Genomic DNA, 16,038 nt, shown 5'->3' on the forward strand with positions numbered 1-16,038 from the left:
CAGCCTACGTTTCTGAATGCGTTGGACGTTTTACTCCTTTTATCCACCCATTTCTTTTGCTTAAGTCTCACACGGGGCTGCTTGCTTTCCCTCAGGACTGAGAGAGAGAAAGAGGAAGATTGAGATTATATCATATTGATTAAAAGAGCATGAGCTAGAGTGATGTCAGACCACCTGCATTTTTGAATCCAGGTCTTGGGCAGGTGACTTAACCTGTCTGTATTTTTGTTTCCTCATACGTAGAGTGGGATGATGTTAATATAATGCTAATAGTACCTTCTCGTGGAGGTTATTAGGAGAATTAAATGGGATAGTCTTGTGAATCATTCAAAATACTGTATGAAATTTAGGTGTTCAAGGAATACTAGCTGCTCTTATTGTTAATTAATCTAATATAGTTATTATCTCTAATACTAATAAACAGATAGAAAGTTATATCATCTGTGTTCTCAAGAATGTTAAAGTTTAATGAGTCCATGCAAAAACACAATCATATTGCAGTAAAGATAATCTTACCGGGAAAAGTACAAAGGACTAAAGGAATCAGTAAAGATTTCATAGAGCAGGTAGCATTAGAACTGAGAACTAAAGAATAAGGAAGAATTTACATGGCAAAAGACCAACATGTGCAAAGACATCGAGGTATGTTGTGTTCTGGAAATTGCTGATGGGTGGGTGATTTCAAGATGGGCAAGGAGATATAATGAAAGTGATAAGATGAAGATTGGCACAGAAGCAGAGGTCAAATTTTGCATGGTTTTTATGCTATATAGAAAGTTTAGATTTTATCCAGTGAGTGATAGAAACTTGAAAAAGCTTTGACAGAGGAAACGACAGCCTATTGAAGTTTTATGAAGGTCATGCTGGCTTCAGCATAGAGAATGAAATTGGAAAGGACCAGAAGTATATATTGTAGGCTTGGACTAGTTAGATGAGTACTGTTGAGAATGGGCTTTGGAAAGAGGGTAGATCAGAGAGTTGCATTGCATATAGACTGGTGGACTGGGTGATGGATAGAATGTAAATGTGTGGAAGGAGAAGACCTCTGTTCCTTAAAGGTCCTCCTTTCTCATCTCCATCAGAAATCCTGTTTATTCTTAAAAAAAAAAAAAAAAAAAAAAAACAGTTCAAGGACCATTTTCCAATAGGCCTTATAGCATTCATATTCCTATCATATGATTCATATTCCTATCATATGATTCATATTCCTATCATGATTTCTCATTAGATTTTAAGCCTGAAAATTTTGTATCTTTTGGTTACTGTCCTTTGTTGATACCCTAGGTCATTTCTAATAGCAAGTTTTCAGTAAGCTCCTATTTGGGTGAACTAAATTGAAAGGTTGGTGTCTGACTTAACTTTGGACTTGTAAGAAGCCAGTTGGGCTTCTTCATAAGCTTCTAACTTTGTTGTCTTGGAGTAGGTCATGAGAATTAATGAATAAGCTGTGAGACCTGCTGGAACCATTAGCTCCACAATATGTAGTTGACTAATTTGATTCCCTTACTTTGACTCTTTTATCCTTTCTGATGTGTTTAATAGTTGCTTGGAGTGGGATTCCTGATCCAGTTATATTTTTCCTTAGGCTACCAGCTGTCTTCCTCTCAGTGTATTCTCATGCAAAAAGAGTCCTTTCCCCCTTAAGGTTAAAGTGGGTGAAAAAACCTAGTGGGTGAAAAGGCAAAAATAGGGAAAAGATGACAGATGGGATGAGAGAGAAAATTTGGGTAGTTTATCTTTTTTATTGTTCCTACTGGGAACCAAAATCTTTCCTTGGATTAAATTTATAATCTCTTCTAGAGGTAGAAAATGCTTTATAGCTTTTTAAAAAATGTGACTCTCTAGACCAACCTGACAGAGATTCCACTTTGTTCCTAATAGAGAAGAGTTATAACAGTGACACAATTCTTAAGGTTAAGTATTTTAGTTAAGTATTCTTTAGAGTATGCCATATGAATAAATTCAAGGAATAATAGAAGATTTAGCAATATCAGATATATAATGAGCTAATTTGGCAATGTTTCTCTTTGTAAAAGCTGCTTGTGGAATCTGACAATGGTAATTTTTCATAACCCGTATGAGGGAATAGTAAATTTTTAAGCACAAGGTCAAGTTTTTTCATGTGAAAATTTCTTTAGTTTGGGACACAATTCATATTGGGATTTATCTCAGAAAAATTCTGTGGATGAAATTTGTTAATATGGTGCATTTTCTTTTGGTAATCAAGAATGGTTGGACATAGTACATTATTCTCTGAAGGAATACTATTTTTTTTGAAAATTTATTTGAAATGCACATTTTGATTTTTTGTTGAATCCTCTCTCATCCCATAAAAAAAGAAGCAGCAGATGTAGATGTTAACTGTATATTTATGCTGAGTACCTCCCACACTGGTACTAGTTTTTTTAAACATGGAATTTCTTTAGAGATTAAAATTTTTCCCCACTGGCCCCTGGAGATCTACCTGACTCTTAAGAGTTCAGTGTTTCCACAGAAGTTGTGTCTCTTCTATTGTTCAGAAAATCAAATCCGTAGAGATAACTGGCCTTGCAATGCTTGTGTGCATAAAATTGAATTAATAACTTAAAAAAGTTTTTTCACTTGAGAGATTCTTAATGTCATAATGAATTATTCAAATTTATGTATTTTCACTGGTCTCTTTGGACTCTGCTGAATTTATTTAAATTAATTTTGTTTTAATTTTGACTTGTTAAAAATTTTTTCTTGGTTAAATCTTAAGTCTACTTGTCTGTAAGGGAATGGAAGTTTAATGTTTAAAAGTGCTTTTGATTTTTAATTTAACTGTTATTTTGATGGTTTTACTATTCAACTACATGTAACTTAATTTGTATTTGCAGGCAAAAAAGAATTTAATTAAAGGGAAAATGCTACTAATGATTAACATCTTTTCAGCAAAGGCATTTTCATAAGAAATGCAAAATTTGGTGAAAAAGTTGCTCTTTTTGTTTAAGTGTGTATAAAAGTGGGATTTAAGCATTAGATGGTTGGTTCTCTTTTAACTAAACATGAACAGTTAATGCCCAGTTAAGAGTGGGCCTATTCTAAAAAAAAATACTGATAAGTTAATCATTTAAAAATCACACTACATACTCTTGATTTGTTTACACTTTTTTTTTTTTACCACAAGTATGTGTCACTTACATAATTTGAAAAGTAAGGTTAATAAAAATGAAATGTGAAAACCTTCACAATCAAGGAAAACTTTTAATTCCATGCAATGACCTCAGTCTTCTAAATTAAAATTGTGGGGTTTTAGTACATATTGATAATGTTTGGATTCTGTGCTTTATATCTAATTGATGGTAATAAAGGTTAGGGAATCTAATGCATGCATGCAATATTGTAATAATAGAAAAAAATAAGATCAACTCAGAAAATATTTTTCCAAAGATATTATAACAGTAATGGTCTGGTTATACCCTGCAAAAAGTAATATAAATCAATGTTTTGGATAGTTCAAGGTCAGAGATGCATATTTTATTATATAATATACATATTTACACTTGTGCTCATACATAAATTGAAGCAAAAAATTGCACAAAACTAATGTAAATATACTCTGGTATTTTCTACTCTATTCTTTTCTTCCCAATTCTAGTTACAACCTAAGGAATTTATTTCATGAACGCTAATGACCTTTAGTTTGTAAAACACTGATTTAAACCATAACATGGCTCAAGTCTTGTTCTGTAGAACCTACTTATTTGTGATATTTCAGATTTCACTTTGGGACACACAAGAACACCTTTCTCTCAATAAATTCCAGTATTAAATCTCATCCCTTGAACACAGCAAAGGAAGTGGTGGTGGTAGGGTATGTGTATGCATGTGTAAATGGAGAGTATGCCCCAGCAGTGGCAAAGAGAGGACAGAGATACTAGGCCATTTTAACAATGGCAGAGGGCAAAAGTGAAGTTCTTACAGTGTTCTCAGAGAGCTGAAACTCCACTTTGATCTACTATAATGTATATTCATAAATCAGCTATGTCCATATTTATATTTGAAGTATACCTATATGTCTGCACTGTGACTAATAACCACATAATAAAAGTAATAAATGAGTAATATTTATTAGTGCTTCCTAAGTGCTAGAATGTGTATATTGTGTACTTCTCACAACCCTATGCAGTATTAATAAACTCAGAGAGGTTAAATTATTAGCTTAATTAAGATCACACAGCTAATTTAACAGGTGACCATTGAGTTTTCTGACTATATGTATGTAAATAATGCATCAACTTGCATCATCTGTGTGGTCTATACATAAATATCTAGTGGATTTTTCATCATATTTCTGTTTTTCTTTGCCTGTAATTGTCAGCCTTCCCCTTCCCTTAAGGTAAATATTTTGGTTCCCTTTCCTGGGTTATTCTTTATGTAAGTGCAGTGGGATTAATTTTTAGGTAACATACCATGTTTATTAAATTTAATCATGTGTAGATATATGTAATAGATTGGTGAACTCATTTATTTTACTAAGTAGAAAAAAATTACGATTATCTTTTTTCTTTAGTGGTTTGGAATATTTTGGGTTTTTTCTAATTTCCATGATACATAGATAATTTTTTCTAAATATATGACTGAAATGCTGCTACACTTCTACGTTAGCTTTGGCCTGCAGAAAAATTTATACATTTATTTTTCAGAGCAAAGCTAAGTTTTTGATGGAAAACTGCTGTTACCAATAGTATTTTTTCTTATTTTACTGCTTTTTGCTCAAAAGTATCCTTCGTTGAAATTTCTGCTTTAAGCTGCTAGCCGTGCACATTCACAGCTTTGATTCCAGAGTAATACTAGCAAACATTAATTGATAGTTTATCATGTGTCAGACACTGTTAGGGGTGCTTTAATGTGTATTGATTCATGTATTCCTATGACAATCCTATGAGGTAAATATTTTCATTTCATATTTTCACTTGAGAAAGATTTTAGGCATAGAAAGGTTATTTGTCCAAGGTCCCATAGCCTGTTACTTTAAGAGCCGGCATTTATATCTAGGTGCACGGACCCAGGGTCTGTGCCCTTACCTGTGATGCTGTTCTGTCTCTGGACTTTAGAAATTTCCATTCTAAATAATGATGTGAAAAAATTTTAGTACAAATAGGAAAATAAATAAAAATTAAGCCAAATATATATATTTTTATTTCATTTTTTATTGTAACTTTTTCCCCTGGAAAGTTCATGTTAAAATTTCTTGATTTTTTTTTTTCCCCCCTGCTGGAGAAACCTGTAACATTTGTACAGAATTTAGATATGCATTCAGATTATAATACAAATTTCACTTAGTATGACTCTGGGTGTCAAAGCATTATACCAGTTCATATTTTCCTTTTCGTGCTTTCTTTGATACTGCCCGTATATGTTGGCTTAGCAGTTTAGCTTATTAAGCATGCATCAAGTGCAGGTGATTTACTTGTTTTCCAATGTCTTATAAGTTGGATAGATCTTACATGAATATGCTGTAGTGAAGTATAGGTTTTGTTGAGTATTCTAGATATGTGGTACCATTTCCAGATTACTTTCTGTGGGAAGATAGATAAAACTTCCTATATCAGAAAATACAAAAGTATATTATTTTGCCTTTTTAGGGTATTTTTAAAAGGACTGTCAAATCTGAAAATTTCTTTCAATTCAAGTAAATCTTAAGTGATGACTAGGACTTTTGATAAAGATCAATGTTAAATTAAAAAATACACTTTAAAGTTTTTTTAAGTTCAGAGAATTTGCCAACGGAATTTTAAGCAAATTTACCCAACGTCTTGATTTTTAAAATGTGTAAACATGAATAATTTTTTTTTTAATGACCCAACTTTTCAAGGAAAGCAGTGAGATCAAAGTAGTAAGTCTTGAAGTTTATCAGACATAAATATTTAGGTAAACTTTATTCTATTTTTGTGTGGGGGTGTGTGTATTAAATGTTATTAATCATGAGATTTTTATTCCACTGTCAAATTTCAGTCACTGCGTACTAAATGTACTGAATTTAATTTTAATTTATCTCTTTTTGTAGGGAAATATGAGAGCCACACACGTGTTCACACAGGTGAGAAGCCCTTTGAGTGTGATATTTGTCACCAGCGCTATTCGACAAAGTCTAACCTAACTGTTCACAGAAAGAAGCACAGTAATGAAACAGAATTTCATAAGAAGGAGCACAAGTGCCCTTACTGTAATAAACTTCATGCAAGCAAGAAGACTTTAGCCAAGCATGTTAAGAGGCAAGTATTATCTTGCTTCCATAATATACTTTATTGTGTCTTCTAATTTAAATATGGAGTAAGCTAAAAACATCTATGGAGTGCTTGTCTCCGATTCTTTCTTTGCTTAATATTTTGCAAACCATTTTGAGTGCAAATATATTTGATTACAAATTTATTAAGAACAGCAAATGTTAGTTCGTTTTTTATTAATGCTCTTGAGATGAAGTTTTTTGATGTTGAAATGAGAAGTATAGAAGTTTAAGACAGCATTTTGGTTATCCTGTTTTTTATTTTGGGTTTTGGCAAGTTTATTTTCCAAATACATGGTTTTAGAACTTTAGGAAACTTATTTCTCATTCTCAGTTTTGTCTTTAGTATATAAAAATTTGTGAGAGAAAGCATGTTTAGTGCAGTATTGAATATTTAATTTTAAGAAAGGAAATTTACTGAAATTTGGATCAAAAAAAAAAAATCAAGTGAATTACCTTGAAGATTATCTGTGAATAGCTAGGTTCCTGAATGTATTTGAAATATTAGACTTCTCTTTGACTATTTCTGCATAAATTTAGACATATACATTTTTAAATGTTAACAATACCTATATTCTTAAGGTATTTACATGTGCTTGTGTCTCTATGAAAGGAATCAGTGCCTGATTCTTACAATCACTGTCAACAGATCATATGGAATATAGACTTAACTAATACAATCTTTTCCTAATACTCTGTTTTTTCTTACAGATTTCATCCTGAAAATGCACAAGAATTTATTTCCATTAAGAAGACCAAGAGTGAAAGTTGGAAATGTGATGTAAGAGCTTTTAATTTGTAGTAGAAAACCAAAATAAATGTAATATTACCTTTGGGGAAAGTAGTTAGATTTTAAAGTAATATAAACCTAGCTTATCTCACTTTTAGAATCTTTCTTCTATACAAAGTTATCCTAATATATGTAAATTTAGCCCCATAGAGGTTAGTTTTTAGATGGTGGACCTAATGGAAATCTTAGTTTTTATTTTTAATGTAAGTACCATACCATGTGCTTATAGTTGTGTATGTAAACTGACATTACTGTATAAGTAGGAGTTAAAGTGTTAGAATTTTCCCTCCACTTCTGGTTATCTGTCTTAAAACTTAGTGGTCTTTAACAACCGTTTTATTATATCCCACCATTTTGTGGGTCAGTAATCTAAATTTGGAGCACAGCTTTGCTAAGTGATTCTGTTCCACATGGCGTCATCTGAAGCCACTCAGTTGTTTTCACCTGATATAGGTGGTCTGGTTTGGTTTGGAGCCACTTCCAAGTGGCTCACTCACACAGCTGGAATTTCATGTTGGCTGACAACAAGGAGCTCAGCGAGGACAGTTGGCTAGGGACCTTGATACTTCTCCACAAAAGTCTCTTCATGAAGCTACTTAATCTTCTTTCTACCATGGTAGCTAAGCTCCAAGAAGCCTAAGTAAAAGCTATCAGACTTTTATTTTTTAAAAATTTATTTATTTTTAGAGAAAGATCACACGCAAGAAGGGGGAAGGAATAGAGGGAGAGGGAGAGAATCTCAAACAGACTCCCCACCAAGCATTGAGCCCAACATGGGGCTCAATCCCACGACCCACGATCACAGCCTGAGCTGAAATCAAGAGTCAGATCCGTAACCAACTGAGCCACCCACGCATCCCAAAACTATCAGACTTTTTATGGCCTAGCTTCAGAAATCAGACAGCATCAATTTCAACACATTCTGTTTTTCAAGCGAGTCACTACAGCCAGGTCAGATTTAAGGGGATGGGGACTAGTTTCTGTTTTTCCAGTAATAGCAAAGAATTTTTAGATATCCTGCCACATCCCCTAAAGTACTTTTTCATTATATAGGTAACTATTGTTTGAAGGAGTCACAGGCCATCATTTGTCTTCTTACTTATAGGGCTTCAGTTTATGTATACAGCAAAATTATCACCATTTCTGTGATTTCAGCTTCTAGGGATTGAGGTTAATTATTAATTATTTGGATCTACCTAAGTCGCTTTCTTCTCCTTACTAAGCTTCATCATCCTCAGCTGTAAAATGATAATAAATATAACTACCTCATAGGATTATTGTGAGAATTAAGTAAAATAAACCATGAATTATTTAGCATTGTGCCTGGTGTATAGTACATGATATATTATTGTTTTGTTGTTGTTGTCATCATCGTCGTTATAGCAGCCCCTTCTCCCTCCCCTTTTATAATAAAAAAAGTTAAGACTTTATTTTTTTAGAGCAGTTTAAGTTTTATAGCATAATTTTTGAGGAAAGTATAGTGATTTCTCATATACCCCCTGCCTCCACAAATGCATAGTTGCCCCCATTATCATCATCCCCCCAAAGTGGTATGTCTGTTACAATGAAGAACCTACATTGACCTCCACCTTTTTAAATCTCATGTCTTCCAGATTTCTTTAAAAACCTATATCTCTTTCTCTTGACCACTTCAAAAGATAAATTCTAAAATTATTTTTCTGTGGTTTCTTATTCCTGTTTCTAATTAAATATATGGCAACAATAATAAAACATTTTATTCATGACATATAAGTGATTTAAAATATAAATTTAATGGATTTTAGAAATGTTGACTAGAATTAAGGTACTAAGATTACTGTGTAATCCTAGAAATTAGCCTATTAGAAATGTAAGGCGTTGAAATTCAGCTGCCTTTAGTACAAATTTAAAATAATTTCATACTATAATTTCTCTAAGGCATTTTTTTCTGCACAACGAGAATTTGATTATACTTTTGGTAACTTTTCTGTTGGGAGAAATTTCTCTTGATTTATGTTTATTCATATCATGAGCTTGGTATTTTAATATTTAATTCAGGTTCCCTTACGTTTTGTGTACATTTTCTTTTAGATTTGTAAGAAATCTTTTACTCGAAGACCACACTTGGAGGAACATATGATTTTACATTCTCAAGATAAGCCTTTTAAGTGTACCTATTGCGAAGAACATTTCAAGTCACGATTTGCACGGTTAAAGCATCAAGAAAAGTTCCATCTGGGTAAGCAAATTACTTTTTCTAAGAGCAGTCATAGCAATAATTTTTTTAAAAAATTTTTTTTAAGATTTTATTTTTTTATTTGGTGGGGAGGGGCAGAAGGTGAAGGAGAGAATACTAAGCAGACTCTGTGCTGAGCATAGAGCCCGACGTGGGGCTTGATCTCACAAGCCTGAGATCGCGACCTGAGGCAAAAACAAGAGTTGGACGCTCAACCAACTGAGCCACCCAGGCACTCCAGTCATAGCAATTTTGATTATCACATCATGCTGGAGGAGTCTGCTGCTGTTGAACCACTTAGGAGAAGGAAGTCAGAGAAATTGGGAGGAACACTGGATTTGCTGCTGTTCCTGCAGATGAGTAAATATGTTTATTTTCTGTTTTGGTGGCAGATGTGTCTGTGGTCATAAACTGTATTTATTCACGGTTGATCGTTGGATAGGTCTATGCTTGAAGAAGGTATTTTGGAAAAAACTCATTTTCCAGGGAATGAAATAAACCTAGTGTATGGGGAATTCAGTATTGTATTTGACGAATCCTCTAATGCTTATGGCCATGGTGGAAACTTGTGTGCTAGATGGTAGTACAATTAGGTACATTTATGACAATTAATACTGATAGGGAATTACTGTCATCCAAAGTGGAGGCTCTTTGCTCTGCAGCATCGGTGGTATAGTGGTGAGCATAGCTGCCTTCTCAGCCTTTTTCCTGTCCTAGTCAATGTTTTTATTGACAACGTAGATAAAAATATATACTTCATTCTTATGAAACTTATAGATGACATAAAGCTGGCAGGGGTCATTGCTATGGCAGGAAATAAAAATGTAAAAAAAACCTTTGTGCTATAGAAAAGGTTAAAACAAATTAAGTTCAAATTAATTAAGAGTAAATACAAAGTCGTAAACATGGGAATTATCTGACTTTTAGTCGTTGGGGATTGCAGAACTGTAAAATGGTACAGAATCCATACTCCTCTATTTATAGATGGGCTTAAAAGCAGAAGCTTTTTAGGCACAATCTGAACCAATAATATCATATGGCTGACGAAAACCACTGTAGTTTTAAACTATATTAATAAAAATTTGTTGTTCAAAATCAGGGAGATAATTAATCTCTGCATATAAGTATAAAAATCATAGTTGGCTTTAAAGTCAGATCTTCTAATTTTATCCTATTTAGAGAGTTGGCATGAGAACTGCTTTTGTAACTTCCCAGCATAGCTTCATAAATACAAGTTCAGGGAGGTTTAGCTGCATACAAAACTGGGTATCTAATATAGGGGGGAAAACATAGGCATTTCCTTTGAAGAACTGGTAAGTAACTGAACATGAAAGAGAATGCTCCTTTCTTTCTTCACCCAGCTGGAGCCTTTAGGAATAGATACGGTTATTTCACTCTTTGCCTAACATACATTTGCCATAATATACTCATCTTGGAGCTTTTCACTTTTATTTGCTTCATCTGTTTAACTGTGTAAATGCGGAATCTCTTTTTTTCCAACTTCTTGGAGTTTTTTGGGGGGAGAGGAATGTAAGAGGAGGTGGAGGGGTTTTCCATAGCATTACTTTACTTAACCCAGTGCTAGATATGAATTAAGAATCAATAAATACTTGTTGCATTGATTAATAAATGAATAAAAGGCTCAGATCTCATGGAAGATGAAATATTAGAGATTTTAAATGAGAATATGTTAAAGATAATACATTTTGAGGTCATCTCTCAAAAACATGTTGAAACTCCCTCAAAACTACTGTGGCTACTGAAAAATTCTGCTTATAGATATGCTTCTGAATTTCAGTGTCCCAATGTCATTTTCTTTCCATTATTCTATTATGATTAATTTCTCATTAGAATTCACAGTAGAGTCTACAGTATTTTCAATCTAGGCAACATCATTAAAAATTTGTAGTTTTGAGGAACAATAGTTCATTTCCAGTTTATAAACTCTCTGAAGTCCTTCGTTTATTCTTCCAAAGTTTCTCAGTACCTTCTTTTCCCCAAAATCTGGTATATAACATTTTTTGCTTTGTTCCATTCTGATTTCAAACTAGGTACTGGCCATTTCAGTTCCATTAGAACTGGTCATTAGATTATATAGCATTTATTATATTAGATGCCACACCCTAAACTCAGCCCTAGACACTTAGGGATGATTGTAACTTGCCTAATAGGAATAAACAATCTAGAAGAGAAGAGAATACTATAAATGAGTTACTGCATTGTGTTATAATATATGTACTTACAGTGGTAGATATACATTCATAACACACCTATTAAATTTTACTTAGTATCTATTCTTTAAACTTTGAATATACACTCTTCTTTCCTTTTTAGGTCCTTTTCCGTGTGATATATGTGGTCGCCAGTTTAATGACACTGGAAATTTGAAACGCCATATAGAATGTACCCATGGTGGAAAGAGAAAATGGACTTGCTTTATCTGTGGAAAATCAGTACGAGAAAGGTGAGGAATTGTCTATACACCCAGAAAAATCCTGGTAACTGTTATATAGAAATAATTAATGAATATAGTTTATAAGGATTAGGTAATGCCAGATACAAGATATTTAAATTATACTTTAATTTGAAATTTAAGGACAGAAGAAGAAATAACATAAAATGCTTAGAAGATGATATGAAGTCAGAATTTGCAGGTTTAGATGGTAAATTTCGCTTGGATACCACTTTGTCTCTTTCTGAAACCCCACTAAAACTGCATTAAAGGTTATCGATTGATTGACTGATTTAAAAGACAGTAAGCTACAAAGAATAGGAAGAACAGAAATGTACACATAGTACACTCAGGTTACCTACTGTGAAGCCTAGTCATCAAGGCCCACTTATGCATGCTCTTTGATTGTGCCATCTACTTTTTAGTCTATCACATATAATGATGGATAGATAGAAGAATTAAACAAAGAAGGAAAACATTTAACATGGAAGCTAGATTCTAACACAATCAGGAAGAAAAAAAGTCCTTGAAGGAAACAGATTATTCAGAAGGAAGAAAACTTACAAAAAAAGAAGTAAACAACTGGTTGCTTCATGAGAAATATTCATATTATGAATTTCCCCAGTTGAAGATCTAGAATCCATTAGACGAGAACAGGGTGCTATAACGAATCAGAGCTTCCAGAAATTCAAGGCATGATAGACAAAGACCTTCATGGAAGGATTGAAGAACAAAGTTGAAGGAATCTCCCAAAAGGTAGAGCAAAAAGATACAGAAGTGTAAAATAAGGATAGACTATTAGAGAACCAGTCAAGAGGTCCAGAAAGAAAGAGCGAACAACGAAAATAGCAAGGGAAAAAATCGTCACTGAATAATTCAAGATAATTTCCCAGAACTGAAGGACATGAGTTGCGAGAATAAAATTACCCATCAAATGCTTAGGACATGAGATGAAAATAAACCTACTCCAAGATACATCACTATGATATTTCAGAACACTGGGCACAAAGAGAAGCTTCTATATGCTTCTAATTGTTCAGGGAAAAAAGATACATATGCTGAATTATAAATTAGAATTACTTGGACATCTCTTTAAACAGCAACACTAGAAATAAGATGATACAGTTGTACTTTGAAGATTGTTAAAGAAAATTATTTCCAGCCTAGAATTCTGTTTTTAGTCAAACCAACAATCAAGTCTGAGGATCATCAAGACATTTTTCATGATATCAGAAAGTTGGCCTTTGATGTACTCTTTCTCGTGAAGCAACTAAAGGGTATGCTTCACCAGAATGAGAAAGTAAACTGATGAAGAGGAATACAAGGGCTACAGGAAATAGAAATTCTGATACTGGAAAGAGTTAAAGGGAATTCATAGGAGGATGGTACATGAAGTTTCCAAGTTGTCAGATGTGCAACATATGTATAACAATGGGTAGTCAGTCCACACTAGTAGTAGTAATTTCCCGTGACAGATTGAGGGTTGTCACTGCTAAGATCCCTGCTGGCATGTTTCCTCTTCTAGCTAGGGGACAGAATGCGAGAGTAGGTCTGACCCCAAAATTTATTTTTTATTTTCTGTGGTAAGAACATTTAACATGAGATCTACCCTCTTAACAAATGTTGAAGTGCACAATACAGTATTGTTATTAAGTTGCAGTATTAAGTTAGTAATACCGTATTGTTACTGTGATAAGGCACAGTGTTGTACAGCAGACCTCTAGAATTTACCCATCTTGCATAACTGAAACTTCATACCCATCGAATAGCAGCTCCCTGTTTCTTTTTCCCTGATTTAAATTCTTATCTACACTCTGCCACTGTATAGTACCTGTGTGCTAGTGAGGTTCCTACTATTACATTTATGCCTTGCTACTTGATTCAAGTAAGGATACTCGTTCCATTTCACAGAAATGTTCTTTTTTGACCTGTGAGAATTAGAGGTAGTTCATCGTAAGTTTAGAAGCAAAATGTATACAGCAGCCTATTTACTTTGGTTGTATTTCTCTCAGACTTCTAGTACCTGATCCACTCTAGGTTGTCAGATGCTCTGATTGTGATGAACCCTCTTTTCCAGTATTTGTTTATGACTTCACCCACTAACATGTTCGAAAGGGCTCTTTCCAGTGCTCAGGCAAGCTACAGCCAGACTTTGATACAGAGACCCTGTTCATACTATCTTGTGGGTTCTTTAGCTAATAGTGGCAGTATTAGATTTGTGCTTGCTACTCAGTTTTTCAAAAATAAAACAGTATATTATTTAGTGATATATACTACTAGCTGGTAGAACAAAGAAGAAAGGAAATGGGGGGCACCTGGGTGGCACAGCGGTTAAGCGTCTGCCTTCGGCTCAGGGCGTGATCCCGGCGTTGTGGGATCGAGCCCCACATCAGGCTCCTCCGCTATGAGCCTGCTTCTTCCTCTCCCACTCCCCCTGCTTGTGTTCCCTCTCTCGCTGGCTGTCTCTATCTCTGTCGAATAAATAAATAAAATCTTTAAAAAAAAAAAAAAAGAAGAAAGGAAATGGTTAACAGAAATGGTTATCTCTGAGAGATCAAGGGGGAACAGGTAGAGGCATTCTAAGGTATAGCAATGTTCTAGGTCTTATCCTGCATTTAAGTGTAAAATAGCATTCTTTAAACAATATGTATACATTTTATATCCTTCAGTATATAAAAGTTCCATAATTTTAAAACATTAGAAATGCCATGTTCTTAAAATACCAGATTGATACAGTGGTAAAATAGGAAAATCAGTATGCTATATTTACATGAAAACTTACGGATGGATAGTTTATTTTATGCATTATACATTCTTTTCTTCTTAAAGGTCTTTCTATACAAACAAAAAGCTCCATCTTTTTACTTTTAATTACTTAATAGGTAGGGGTCTAGGAATAGCTTTAGGGATAATTTCCACAAAGCAGAATATACCTGCAGACGCACCTGTCAGGTGTTGCTGGGCCTTGTAGAAGAGCACCATCTACTGGCATAGATCTGCCCTCATTTTAGGTTCAGCCTTAACTGACTCACTAGATTTGGGATTAAAATAAAAACGAAGTAGTAGAAACAGTCAGAAGCCTGCAGAGGTCAGACACATTGCCTGCCCTACTTTCTTTTCTCCCAGAATAACTTTGTCTATCCTTACTCAGCACTTTAGATATGTAGGAAATCAAACTATAGGAATGCCATCTATGTATTTGGAGCAGCAGTGGTTATACAATAGCCTGCCAGAAGTTCAGAAGTAAAACCAATGAATCACCAAAGTAATAATTAGTAAAAGCTTATTGTATATATGTTAAAAAGACAGTTTGTGAACCAGGAGCACTCAAACCAAAACACAGAATGAGACTCGGGTATATTGTTACATGCAGCTTACACAATGAGAAAGCCCTGACTATTTATTCTTCACAGTGGTTGGTTGTGAATTTAGGATTTTCTTAAGTGATAGGGAATTGGTTAATGGTTACCTCACATCAACCTTGGGAAACAGTGTTAAGTTTTGCCTATATGATTTTCAGAGGCATAAACAAATGACCCAGGGCAAGTTATCCTTGCAAAATAAGCTACATCAGGCTTTATTTTGGGGACTAAACTGGTTTTGTCTGCTCAGGGAATTTTCAAGGCTGGTGTCTGTTTGTTTTTTATTTTAACAAGTCCATCCCAGTCAGTAGGACTGGAGGATTTAAGAATGACAGTAAGTGTGTTCTTTATACGGTTTCCCTTTTTCACATTGGCATCTGGAAGTTTTAAGTACCTGTAAAGCTTTCTTTGCCTTAAAACATTCTTTTCAGATACTGAGCACATATTTGAAAGGAATAATACTGATAAACTGGATTGCTTATATATTAAATTCTCTCTGCTAAAATTCACATCAGTTTTGCTTAATGCAATAGTAACAGTTGAGCATTTTTCATTGTACTTCTTGATAGCTGCTTAAGCTGTATATTTAAATCTTTGAGCAAACTGATGGCAAAGGAAGCCTTAGTTAATTTTGTGTGTGTGTGTGTGTGTGTGTGTGTGTGTGTGTGTGTGTGTTTAAAGAAGAGAGACAAAACAGGAATGGTTATATGCTGGTGAGACTAATCCAATAAAAAACAAAAATACTGTAGGAGAAAGAGAAAATTGTCATAATATTTGTTAGCTTGAATACCTCTGAAAATTGTGTTTGAGAGAGAGAGAGAGAGAGAAAGAATGCAAGAAGGGGAAGGGGCAGAGGAAGAGGGGGAGAGAGAATTTAAGGAGGCTCCACACCCAGCACAGTTTGGCTTGATCTCACAACCCTGAGATCATAACCTGAGCTGAAATCAAGAGTCAGACGCTTAACTGACG

At 34.1% G+C, this 16,038-nt stretch overlaps 1 protein-coding gene across 4 annotated transcripts in view; it reads left to right on the forward strand.

The window, feature by feature from the left end:
* Positions 1-16,038, forward strand: part of ZBTB41 (zinc finger and BTB domain containing 41) — a 106,559-nt gene that overhangs the window by 65,288 nt on the left and 25,233 nt on the right. For all 4 annotated transcript variants that reach the window (XM_045787738.2, XM_045787737.2, XM_045787740.2 and 1 more), the window contains 4 exons: positions 6,032-6,239; positions 6,962-7,031; positions 9,111-9,258; positions 11,590-11,719. In XM_045787738.2, coding sequence (XP_045643694.1) covers positions 6,032-6,239; positions 6,962-7,031; positions 9,111-9,258; positions 11,590-11,719 — 556 coding nt within the window. The remainder of the gene's footprint in view (positions 1-6,031; positions 6,240-6,961; positions 7,032-9,110; positions 9,259-11,589; positions 11,720-16,038) is intronic.

The sequence above is a fragment of the Ursus americanus genome, chromosome 2 (assembly GCF_024610735.1).
Source record: "Ursus americanus isolate L20-20 chromosome 2, mUrsAme1.1.p, whole genome shotgun sequence".
NCBI classification, from domain to species: Eukaryota; Metazoa; Chordata; class Mammalia; order Carnivora; family Ursidae; genus Ursus; species Ursus americanus.